Consider the following 12,615-nt stretch of genomic DNA (forward strand, 5'->3'; position numbering starts at 1 on the left):
TGTTGTTTTTCAAATTCATATTTTTTCCATTGTCATTTTATTAAAGACCAAACCTGTACATTTCGTCTAAATTCAGATTCAAGCACAGTGCAGTTAGCAATGCCCGCAAATTAAAATAAAAAAAGAATGAAAAGGCAGAGGTGATCACAACCATAACTATATACAAAAAGGTCAAACTATGTACATACAAGAGATATGACAATGCATACACAATACAAATAAATTGCTTATTTTTGTCAATCTTTACATTGATACAATATTAACAGAGGAAAATGCAGCATGGTGAAAAAATAAAAATCCTCAGCTTTAAAGGCCAGAACATAAACAAATGATCTCTAACATACAGCATTCTGTGAGATGAGCGTCATTAATCTGCAGGTCTAATGTCATAGCGGTCTGAGCTGATAGTAACATCAATAATATAATATGTTACAGTGGCTGTGTGGAGGGAGCACTGGACAGATCAAAACACACTGGAACAGAGACCCTATCCCTACTCACTAAACAGCCCGACTTACACACACACACACACACACACACACACACACACACACACACACACACACACACACACACACACACACACACACACACACACACACACACACACACACACACACACACACACACACACACACACACAGACAGAGGTCCTAGACCACCAAGGGTGACAAGCAGGTACTCCTGAAAAGGCTTGAATGGACCAGGAGATGGTAGGAGCAGCCCAAGTAGTGCCAGTTCTACTGTGGACACAATGCAGCCAATCTATACGGACAGTAGTTCATCATGTGTGGTGTATCAATGCAGTTTAAAGTCAAACACAGCAGGGACAACAACCTTTAGTAAGATATTACTATATTCAGATCAAATTCTGCTAATAAAAACCCATTGTGCTTTACTAGTACTCATACTGCTTTCCTAGACCAATATGCCAGTAAGGAGCAAGCCAGAAAATTGATGAGCTCTGTGGTTCTCATCACCCTCTACAGGGCAGCCTAGAGTTGCACTCAACACCATCACAATTATCACCAGGCAAATCAGTGCACAGCTCTGTGCATGTACATGTCAAATTGAATTGATATTGTGACAAAGACCACCAAAATACATCCATGGAAAACACTCATTGTTGTGGCAATGCCTTTGAGCTATTTTATTTATTAAACATTTGTGCTGAATGTTTTACAGTCATTTCCCTGCTGAAGACAATAAGACAGAAAATCATGAACAAATATTAAACTGAGAGCTATTTTATTGAGAAAACCACATTGGCCTTTTCTACTAATTCACTCAGACATACATTGCCAGACACAGCAAATCAAATGTACACAGTTTATATTTAACTCATAGATGCTAAAAACAAAGGAGCATTTGTTTCCACTATGCCAAGTATTTGTTGTCTGACCAGAGGATCTAGCAAAGCATACACACCTCTTCACTTTGCCTGAGAAGCATCCAAACCTCACCCACCATTACATTTAGTCATACTCACTGACACTACCGTACTATACAACTGTAATCATTGAATCTGAGAATGAGATGTTAGCGAGTATTCCTTATATTTCCACTTGTAAGCATGCCCTTGCTTGTCAGAATAATCCCCATAGGCTGGGGGACGAGGGCTCATGCTGGAGGATGTATGTATCACATGCTCTCCACTTTGTCTCACAGTAAGAGGACCCAACAGCTAGAGTGAATACTGATCCAGGGCAGCGTCAGATGTCTTCAGTGTGCAGTGTATACGATTATTGAAAATGTATTGATTATCATCTGCCATCTGAAAATAAACGGATCATTCCATAAGTAGTGTACAATGCATGTGTACTGTATATGTGGGTATAAGCATAGAACAGTATGGTCAAGTGATTATGCTGTACACGTGAAGAGAGTCCATAGATAATAAGCTAGATAGTACGCGTTTTAAGTCGGTCGCTATACTCTTCCAACAAGCGACAGACACTTAGATGTGTTGCTGAAAGATGTTGGAATATCTTTGGCTCAAGCCACGTGACAATGTCTTGGTTGGACATTGGACAGGTCCCCATCCACACATGAAAGAAAGACGTACACATTAAATACATCTTACTAACCAGGTATACAAACAAGTACACACATTCCCTGTTCCAATCCCTGAGCTGCTGTCACAAACCAGCCTTTTCTTCCTAGTAAGCCTCGCACGCATATGTCACACGTCAGTCTTCACTCTGATTGGGCAGGAACAGCTGCCACTAAAACCAATGAGTCTTTTCATATACCAGGGACTACTGTCTCAAGCCTTGTTCATAACTTGCGCCCTTTGTGCTGATCTTGTCCATGATCTGATTGTGTCCACATTTTCTGAAATAGATCTACACATGGTATTAAAATGTGTCTCATATCCGTCTACTGTGTCCGCAGATTTCCTGGTCCCTCCCTGCATGCAAATGATTTGACAGTTATTCTTTCAAAATAATATGTATTCATTTTAAAACACATATTGATGCCATAGGTCAATGTTGTCACCTGTCATGATTTTAAAAAGCAGAATAATGATAATTTAAATGGTTTCTCTTTCCAGATCTGTCTACACTTGTAAGATATCCAGACACAATGCGTGCCTGACTACCTCCAGAGTTGGTCAGGAAGATCACAATTCGTCTTTTAGTCATCTACACCGGTCTGAAAATGTAGGCACAATCAGAATGTGGACAAGATCAGGACAAAGGATTCATATCAGAACGAGGCATAAACGGGGCTCAAGACCAGTTCTGTGCCCTGATGGCCAATGGCAACTATGGGCCTGCTGTCTCAGCCCAGCACAGCTCAAAATGAGCCTAAATAAGGCAACGCACACACACACATTGAGCACAATTTAGGTAATGTGCCATTTTCACGAGAATTTGCTCTAAAATGACTAATAAAGAGGTCTGTAAAACTGACTGAGTAGCACAATTAAGACCATTACGTCTGATGCAGTTACCGTAAAACTTCAGAAAGTAACACTGCCACACAAAGGTAAATACAGATACAGCCATCATTTTACATGGCCAGTAATTAACCCTTTCTATGGCAATCAAACACTAGCCTGCTCAAGGTTCTTATTGACAGATGACAGCCCTGGCGCACGAAGAGCAGAGCTCAGCGCAGAGCTAAATCGTTCCACTAGGGGGCAGTCCTACACCCTGCTCCACCTGGCTGGTGCAGTTAGTGCAGCTCAGAGGTGGGACTCAGACTAGGGGTTAGTCAGAGCACCAGGATCAAGCCTGGCAGAACCAGCACTGTGGAGACCAGATTGACTGAGGGGAACAGATAGGAAACTGAAACAGGAGAGGAGATTCTGATTCTACACTGAAATGACTGACCATGAGTGAGATGGTTTAGTTATTTCATCCTCTCACATGTTCAATAACCTCTCAATGACTGAACTGTACAATACTAAAGTGCTGATTGTTCTGACTGCAAGGAGGCTGGTACACAGATTATGTAGACAACACAAATAAAACAGATGTTTAAGAGAAACTGTTATGGACATGTACAGGCAATTGGAAACAGAACTCCAAAAAACAAATGTGTTGCTATACATGTGCAACAGAGTATTTGTTGTATATTTGTAAAAACTTAAATTCCATTGGTAAGCATTCAGTATTTAGATTTTATTCCCCCAAAAATAAAATAATATCTGTCTGCCAAGCAAGCGTGTGCTTTTTATTTTATTTTTTAGAAATAATATTTTATTCGGTTTTTAAACTGCAGCTTCGGCTGAATTGTACGTATAACAGATTCATCTAGTTAACCCCGTTCTCTGTATTTTTTCTATCTATCCTTCCTTCCATTGCGGAGGTCACGTATCTATTTGATCATCCTTTTCTTTTCCCTGTAAGTCTAAATGATGCTCCCCAGGGTGGCCGAGGTGGGGCCAGACTCATGCGCCGGGGTCTCATTCAGTAAAGCTCAAGCAAACAGAGGATCAGGCAAAGGTGGGGCATGGACCTGCGCTGCAGTCCTGGTGCAGCCCTGGAGCAGCCCTGGCTGACTGGCGCGGTGGCGAAGCGTTAGGAACGGTAGTCCTTTTTACTGTACGGCTTGTTCCCCAGGATGCTATCTACCTCGTGCGTGATGGAGGAGGATAGTTTGGGAAGAACCTGCAGGAGAAATTACAGATGCATTGAAGGAAACAGAGAAGGCAAGATGGTAGTGGTTCACTTGTAAAGATTACACATACTTTGTACCATTTGTATATATAGTATTGTATGTTGCCCCTGGTAATGTGGACATAACATTTGTATATATAGTATTGTATGTTGCCCCTGGTAATGTGGACATAACATTTGTATATATAGTATTGTATGTTGCCCCTGGTAATGTGAACATAACATTGTATATATAGTATTGTATGTTGCCCCTGGTAATGTGAACATAACATTGTATATATAGTATTGCATGTTGCCCCTGGTAATGTGGACATAACATTTGGAAACTAAATATCAAATGCACTGAGGGAGAACACACATATGCTGAACACACACACACACACACACACACACACACACACACACACACACACACACACACACACACACACACACACACACACACACACACACACACACACACACACACACACACATATGCTGAACACACACACACACACACACACACATATATGCTGAACACACACACACACACACAAAAGCCCACGCCCACACACACAATGTACAGCCGTTACAGCTCTTGAACACAATGCCACACTGAATGTAGTACATAATAAATAAGAACACATAGAAGGTTCTGGTTCACAAATCCCACTTCGACTGAAATTTGAAATGTTTTGCTTTATAAAAAGGGCCATAAGGGACAGCCATTTTAGGAATGTGACATCATTGTTATGGACTCGAAGGGAGTTAAAAATGTTGATTATCAAAACGCATTGACAAATTATGCAAATCTACACACTTTCTCTTGCTCAGACACACCCACCTGGACCCTCACTGTGTGGTCTCACCTGGACCCTCACTGTGTGGTCTCACCTGGACCCTCACTGTGTGGTCTCACCTGTATTGCTCCTATATTCTCCATCAGCTGGTCGGTGCTGGACGCCCCCAATAGGACGGAGCTCACCCCTTCGTTCCGTAGGCACCACGCTGTAGGGGACGGGTAAACAGCAATGACACCCCAATATACTACACAAACAGGTCTTTCTCTCCCACATAACCCTGTCCCTCCCCACCAGTGCCTCAAACATACTAAGCACATATAGACCTAACACCAACATGCTAGACACATGTACTGTATAACACTGCCTCATACGTGTCACAAACACCTAATCATGTCTCTCCACAAAATATAACTACTAGACATGCACCCCAGATACAACAACACAAACACACACAATTAACATAACCTACCCTTCCTGAACATACACACCCAGAACACAACCCCACCTGTCTGTCTTCACTAATCTAGATCTGGAGATGTGATATTGTCTAAAATGATTAGTGTACTTCTGTACGGAGACGTTATGCCAGTGTGTTCAAACACTGTGTGGGATTAGAACCTCCAGACACACTGGTGATGATGAGACAGAGTCCACTTCCAGGAACAGGTCTCACCCACCAAATCTCAGGCTTTCCCAGGATTTAACTTAAAAACCAAGGATCCTCAGGACAGGATAGGTGTAGTAGATTACATGTATATGTCAAACAGATGACAGGGATTATTCACTCACAGGCCAAGGCTGCGTTTTTACGTTCTGGAACGTTCAATTGAACGAAAACAATTCTGTACTGAACGACCAGTTGAAAAACGAGGAGGGGTTGCGTTGTGGGTTGTCAGCATAGCCACTGCCCCCTTTAAATACGTCCCTCATTACTTCAAGCCACACCCCGCCATACCCACCAAACAGAAGAAATGTAACTCAGTCTGTTCAAGATCATACCAGAACGTTTTGGGGAAAGGTATTGTTTTGTACAAACTGTTCCGCAATGTAGCAAACGTTCAAGCGAACTGAACGCACCTTAGGCCAATGCCATCTATGACATCACACAGCTACTTTAAACATACAACAGCCCTAAAGCTAGGCTATCAAGTGTGTAAAATAACAGGCTTTAGGTAACTAACGGGTCAAGCCAGGAGGTATTTTTTTCCAATGTAGCGACTCTCGGGTGACATAGAATGGTGGTCCCGGGACAGTCTCCCTCTCTCATCTGCCACACTTTAATATCCCTCCACAGAGCTGGGAATCTGTCAACAGGCTGCGATTCCATGTTACTGCTGACGTGGGGAATAGGGACACTTGCTCGTCGTATATACACACACACCCCAGTGCACGCGACAGTAAACTCAACAACAGAATCAGTAGCAAGTTATTACCACTGGCTTGATAAAGCTGACTTGGGTTTAGGAAAAGCATCCTGGCTGCTCTAGCGTCTAAGAACTAGATTACCACAAACAGACAACACAATACAGACAAACATTCTCACACACAAACCAACAGCTGATAACCACCAGAGGGACGAGGAACGGACAGACAGACAGAGAGAGAGAGAGCGGCAGTGTGTGTCGGCGTACCGATGGCGAGCTGGGGCAGACTGCAGCCCAGCCGCTCTGCGATTGCCTGCAGCTCTTTCAACTTTGCCTGCTGACGCCGGCCCTCCTCGCTCAAGATCTTGTCCTTCAACCACTGGTAGCCCTGTTGAAACAGCACACCTGCTAAAAAACACAGCCCTGCCCAACATTGAGGCACTGCACCACCTGTGTCGAGCAGGGCCTGCTTTTAAACACGTGACTCTGTTTGGTAGACCAGGGCCTGCTTTTAAACACGTGACTCTGTTTGGTAGACCAGGGCCTGCTTTTAAACACGTGACTCTGTTTGGTAGACCAGGGCCTGCTTTTAAACACGTGACTCTGTTTGGTAGACCAGGGCCTGCTTTTAAACACGTGACTCAGTTTGGTAGACCAGGGCCTGCTTTTAAACACGTGACTCTGTTTGGTAGACCAGGGCCTGCTTTTAAACACGTGACTCAGTTTGGTAGACCAGGGTCTGGTTGTCAACACTCGTCTATTGTACAGCCCCCAGCAGGCAGAGAGGAGGAGGACCCTCTCTGGCTCATCTCTGCCTGGTCAACTCTGGCTCATCTCTCACGTTTCACACACATACAGTGCAAACACACGTTTGTTCCAGGATCTAAATAAATGTATAATTCTTGTTGCGATTGTGTATAATTCCTTTTAAACACTAAAACAATTGTTATTTTGCAAATATATGAATGTACAGTCAACATATTTCAACAGGCTAAAAGCAACCTTGACAAAGGGATTTAATTTCCTGTGTAATTGCCTGTGTAATCCAATGACAAGATCAGGAACAAGCAACCCATCAGTGATTGGATCAGCCACCCACACTGTCGTTGATCAGGCGCCAACACCACAACATACGAATTAATGATCCGTATGCAAAGCTCTACTCAGGAGAACATTATCCACGTAGTTAGATGGAGAAATGGTTTCCTTAACTGTACAGGGTTAAAAGACCATAGCAACCCTGCATGCTTCTGCAACAACACAGGCACAGAGTAAGCCATAGTTTCTGAATGTGTGATGCAGTATATGCATGTTGCTGTCATTTGATCTGTGTGTGTGTGTGTGTGTGTGTGTGTGTGTGTGTGTGTGTGTGTGTGTGTGTGTGTGTGTGTGTGTGTGTGTATGCGTGTGAGTGTGCATGCACGTGCCTCTGTGTGTGTGTGTGCGCGCGTGTGAGTGTGCATGCACGTGCCTCTGTGTGTGTGTGTGTGTGTGCGCGTGTGAGTGTGCATGAACGTGCCTCTGTGTGTGTGTGAAATGTGAGATAAGATGCTTGTGTTGACACCACCAAATAACTGCTGGTGGTGGAGTTGCTACAGAGTTGGTAAACAGAATGCATACACAGAGTATGTCGTCACAAGGCACTCAAAAACAAACGCATCTAGGAGACACCAAGTTCTAGAACCTGAAAGACACAGAAAACAGCCGTTAAGACAGGAACCAGCCAGGATAAGAAGAGGGCTGGGGGAGAAGAGGGGCTGACATGAGACCAAAGCAAAAACCAAAGAGGTGAACAGGGGGGCAGGAGAGGGGTGGGTGAGAAGAGGGGCTGACATGAGACCAAAGGAGAAACCAAAGAGGTGAACAGGGGGGCAGGAGAGGGCTGGGGGAGAAGAGGGGCTGACATGAGACCAAAGGAGAAACCAAAGAGGTGAACAGGGGGGCAGGAGAGGGCTGGGGGAGAAGAGGGGCTGACATGAGACCAAAGGAGAAACCAAAGAGGTGAACAGGGGGGCAGGAGAGTGGTGGGTGAGAAGAGGGGCTGACATGAGACCAAAGGAGAAACCAAAGAGGTGAACAGGGGGGCAGGAGAGGGGTGGGTGAGAAGAGGGGCTGACATGAGACCAAAGGAGAAACCAAAGAGGTGAACAGGGGGGCAGGAGAGTGGTGGGGGAAACGCTACCTTAAGAGAGGCGCGGGAGTAAGGTGGTACCCCACTGTCGTATTTCCCTGAGATGATCCCACAGGCCAGCGGTGACCATGTCATCGCCCCCACACCTGAAAACATGGGAACATTGGGTCAGCGCCGTCACCATCACCACTCAGTCCAAATATGCTGTTCCGTCTATACTAAGTTGTCCAAAAATAGGAGACAGGACAGCATCCGGTATTTACCAAGAAAAACACAAAATTGACAAAGAAACCTTTGGTAGAGGGAGCATACTTATATCTACGCAATCATAGAATTACATATTAGAGTTACAGTTGAAGTCGGAAGTTTACATACACCTTAGCCAAATACAATTAAACTCAGTTTCACAATTCCTGACATTTAATCCCAGCAAAAATTCCCTGTCTTAGCTCAGTTAGGATCACCACTATATTTTAAGAATGTGAAATGTCAGAATAATAGTAGAGAGAATTATTTCTTTCAGCTTTTATTTCTTTCATCACATTCCCAGTGGGTCAGAAATTTACATACACTGAATTAGTATTTGGTAGCATTGCCTTTAAATTGTTTAACTTGGGTCAAACGTTTCGGGTAGCCTTCCACAAGCGTCCCACAATAAGTTGGGTGAATTTTGGCCCATTCCTCCTGACAGAGCTGGTGTAACTGAGTCAGGTATGTAGGCCTCCTTGCTTGCACACACTTTTTCAGGTCTGCCCACAAACTTTCTATAGGATTGAGGTCAAGGCTTTGTGATGCATGCTTGGGGTCATTGTCCATTTGGAAGACCCATTTGCGACCACGCTTTAACTTCCTGACTGATGTCTTGAGATGTTGCTTCAATATATCCACATAATTTATTCCTCATGATGCCATCTATTTTGTGACATGCACCAGTCCCTCCTGCAGCAAAGCACCCCCACAAGATGATGCTGCCACCCACGTGCTTCACGGTTGGGATGGTGTTCTTCGGCTTGCAAGCTTCCCCCTTTTCCCTCTAAACATAACAAATGGTCATTATGGCCAAACAGTTCAATTTTTGTTTCATCAGACCAGAGGACATTTCTCCAAAAAATAGGATCTTTGTCCCCATGTGCAGTTGCAAACCGTAGTCTGGCTTTTTTTATGGTGGTTTTGGAGCAGTGGCTTCTTCCTTGCTGAGCGGCCTTTCAGGTTATGTCGACATAGGACTCGTTTTACTGTGGATATTGATACTTTTGCACCTGTTTCCTCCAGCATCCTCACAAGGTCCATTGCGGTTGTTCTGAAATTGATTTGCTCTTTTCGCACCAAAGTACGTTCATCTCTAGGAGACAGAACACATCTCCTTCCTGAGCGGTATGACAGCTGCGTGTTCCCATGGTGTTTATACTTGCATACTATTGTTTGTACAGATGAACGTGGTACCTTCAGGCATTTGGAAATTGCTCCCAAGGATGAACCAGACTTGTAGAGGTCTACAATTTTTTTGGGGAGGTCTTGGCTGATTTGTGATACAGTGAATTATAAATGAAATAATCTGTCTGTCAACAATTGTTGGAAAAATTACTTGTGTCATGCACACAGAAGATGTCCTAACCGACATGTCAAAACTATAGTTGTTAACAAGAAATTTGTGGAGTGGTTGAAAAACGAGTTTTAATGACTCCAACCTAAGTGAATGTAAACTTCCGATAACTGTATAATAATGATACTATACTGAACAGAAATATAAACGCAACATGAAACAATTTCAAACATTTTACTGAGTTATAGTTCATATAAGGAAATCAGTCAAATGAAATAAATTCATTAGGCCCTAATCTATGGATTTCCCATTACTGGGTAGCGGTGCAGCCATGGGTGGTCCTGGGATGGCATAGGCCCACATGTGGAACGTACCGCCAAATTCGGCCAAATTCTCTAAAACAACATTGTAGGCACCTTATGGTAGAGAAATTATCATGCAATTCTCTGGCAACAGCTCTGGTGGACATTCCTGCAGTTAGCATGTCAATTGCATGCTCCCTCAAAACTTGAGATATCTGTCAAATGTGCAGTTTTGTCACACAACACAATACCAAAGTGGCCTTTTATTGTCCCCAGCACAAGGTGCACCTGTGCAATGATCATGCTGTTTAATCAGCTTCTTCATATACCACACCTGTCATGTGGATGTATTATCTTGGCAAAGGAAAATTGCTCACTAACAGGGCTGGAAACAAATTTGTGCACAACATTTTAGAGAAATAAGCTTTTTGTGCATTTTAACAATTTCAGGTATTATTTATTTCAACTCTTGAAACATGGGACCAACACTTTACATGTTGTGTTTATATTTTTGTTCAGCGTAATCATTTAAAAAGGTAGACTCAGCTAAATGACATTTGCTACGAGCGGCACCGCAGATATTGTTATGAGCAAGATGCAAGACAAAGTCACACACAGTATCTGCGCATATGCAGGAGCTTGCTTCATTTTTTACTTTGTGTTTTAAGGCTCTTAGTTGCTGCAGAAATTGACCCACTATGCTGTTAACTTTGTTCATCTATGTCATATTGCTGAGTCTACCTTTAATAGCTATCTCAGTGTCCAGACCAGCTCCACTCACCTATCTTATGGAAGAGCTCTGGCAGCTGCACCTCCACCTTCTCCCTCTGGAACATGTGATACTCAGCCTGCTCACAGATGGGAGGGATCTGGTTGAACTGCCGCGCCACAGAGTACGCCTCCTACAGGACACACAGGGAACAGCAGCGGTTAGCCTGAAGAGTACTGTACAGTAGGCACTGGCTAATCAAAGCATGAACAATTTCAGGGATTTTTTATTTCAGCTCAAGAAACATGAGACCAACACTTTACATGTTGGTCCCATGGTTGTGATGCCAATCAATCAATATTATGGAAGTCATGGTCAGAATATGTCACAGTCAGTGAGAGGATGTTATAGTGGTGTCATGTCATTGCCAGTGGTGAGACTGGGTCTGGGCAGAATGATGACCGGAAGGAGAGGAGGCTGTTTGTGTGTGTTTGTCTCACCATGATCTCCATGGGGCTCCAGCGGGACGTGCCCCAGTACATGGCCATGCCCTGGTTGATCACATGGGTCATCGCCCGCACCGTCTCTGTCAATCAAAAATAAAACAATACACACGCACACACTACAATGAGCAGAGAGACAAATGCTGTGTAGCGAACTGTTCTGATCCAAAGTAGAGCAAGTCAGTCAGACATGAGCAAGTCATTTACAGTTTGCCCGATGGCCATGTTTGAGCTTGTGTGCAACAAAAACAGAAAGCGCAAACACAATGAGGATGAGAGAGAAAGAGAGAAAGAGAGAGAGTAAAAGAGTGATTAGGAGAGCCTGTAATATTAACACAGCAGCAGCACCACTCTCTCCCTCTCTCTGTTCTGTCCTCAGGCTAGTGACAGAGAGGTGCACCAGATGGCCAAAGTACTTCTTCAGGTACAGGTTCAAACCTTTCCCTGTGAACTACTGCAGTTTATCAACTGTTGAACTCCTAAAAGGGCAGATGGGTTTAAACAAAAGAAATGGATAAATCTAAAGCTCATGCATTTTTTTATTTTTACATACCAGCTATCCCTGGTTCAAGAGAGGCAGAAATAGAATGACAGGAGTAATGTTAGGTACAACAACAGTGGAGATGGTCTGTGTCAGGGCAGAGTAACAGTAACAGGGACAGTCTGAGGGTGTTGTAACCTTCCTACTGTAGCATGGCCCATAGAGGACAGATGAATACTGTATGACAACGGGAGAACACACAGAGTACTCTGTCATTTAAAGGTCTTCTGCAAACTTCTCTCCAACATTCTATAGGATCGTGCAGTTCGGGTTTTAAAACAATGTGTTGTAAAACAACACATTTCACTGCACCTATCCGGTGTACAGCATGTGACAATAAAACATATATTATAAAAATAAAAAATAAATAAAAAAAGTGTTATTTTTTGCTCCAGCAGTTTTCACTCATATTTAACATTCCCCAGGGCATTGGGAAGCAAGCCAGTAGGGAAGGATGGGGTGAAATGAGGACATAGTTTCATGCACTACATAGAAACATATAGCCTAGTGAGTTAGAATGGACATAGGCATGTCAGAGAAGCTCATGGGATGGAGAGAACCCAGCAGGAGAATAGAGAAGAGGCAGACAGCAGAAGCCAGTGACAGAGGC

The 12,615-nt window shown here is 43.6% G+C and overlaps 1 protein-coding gene across 13 annotated transcripts in view; it reads right to left on the bottom strand.

The window, feature by feature from the left end:
• The window catches only part of LOC139558805 (voltage-gated potassium channel subunit beta-2), a 147,342-nt gene continuing 134,727 nt past the window's right edge, over positions 1–12,615 (bottom strand). For 12 of the 13 annotated variants that reach the window (XM_071374339.1, XM_071374278.1, XM_071374305.1 and 9 more), the window contains 6 exons: positions 11,462–11,547; positions 11,034–11,154; positions 8,459–8,553; positions 6,544–6,664; positions 5,029–5,117; positions 1–4,118 (listed from right to left, as the gene is read on the bottom strand). In XM_071374339.1, coding sequence (XP_071230440.1) covers positions 4,029–4,118; positions 5,029–5,117; positions 6,544–6,664; positions 8,459–8,553; positions 11,034–11,154; positions 11,462–11,547 — 602 coding nt within the window. In that variant the 3' untranslated portion in view covers positions 1–4,028. The other variant, XM_071374346.1, reaches the window with a different exon arrangement.

Source organism: Salvelinus alpinus, chromosome 2 (assembly GCF_045679555.1).
Source record: "Salvelinus alpinus chromosome 2, SLU_Salpinus.1, whole genome shotgun sequence".
Classification (NCBI taxonomy): domain Eukaryota; kingdom Metazoa; phylum Chordata; class Actinopteri; order Salmoniformes; family Salmonidae; genus Salvelinus; species Salvelinus alpinus.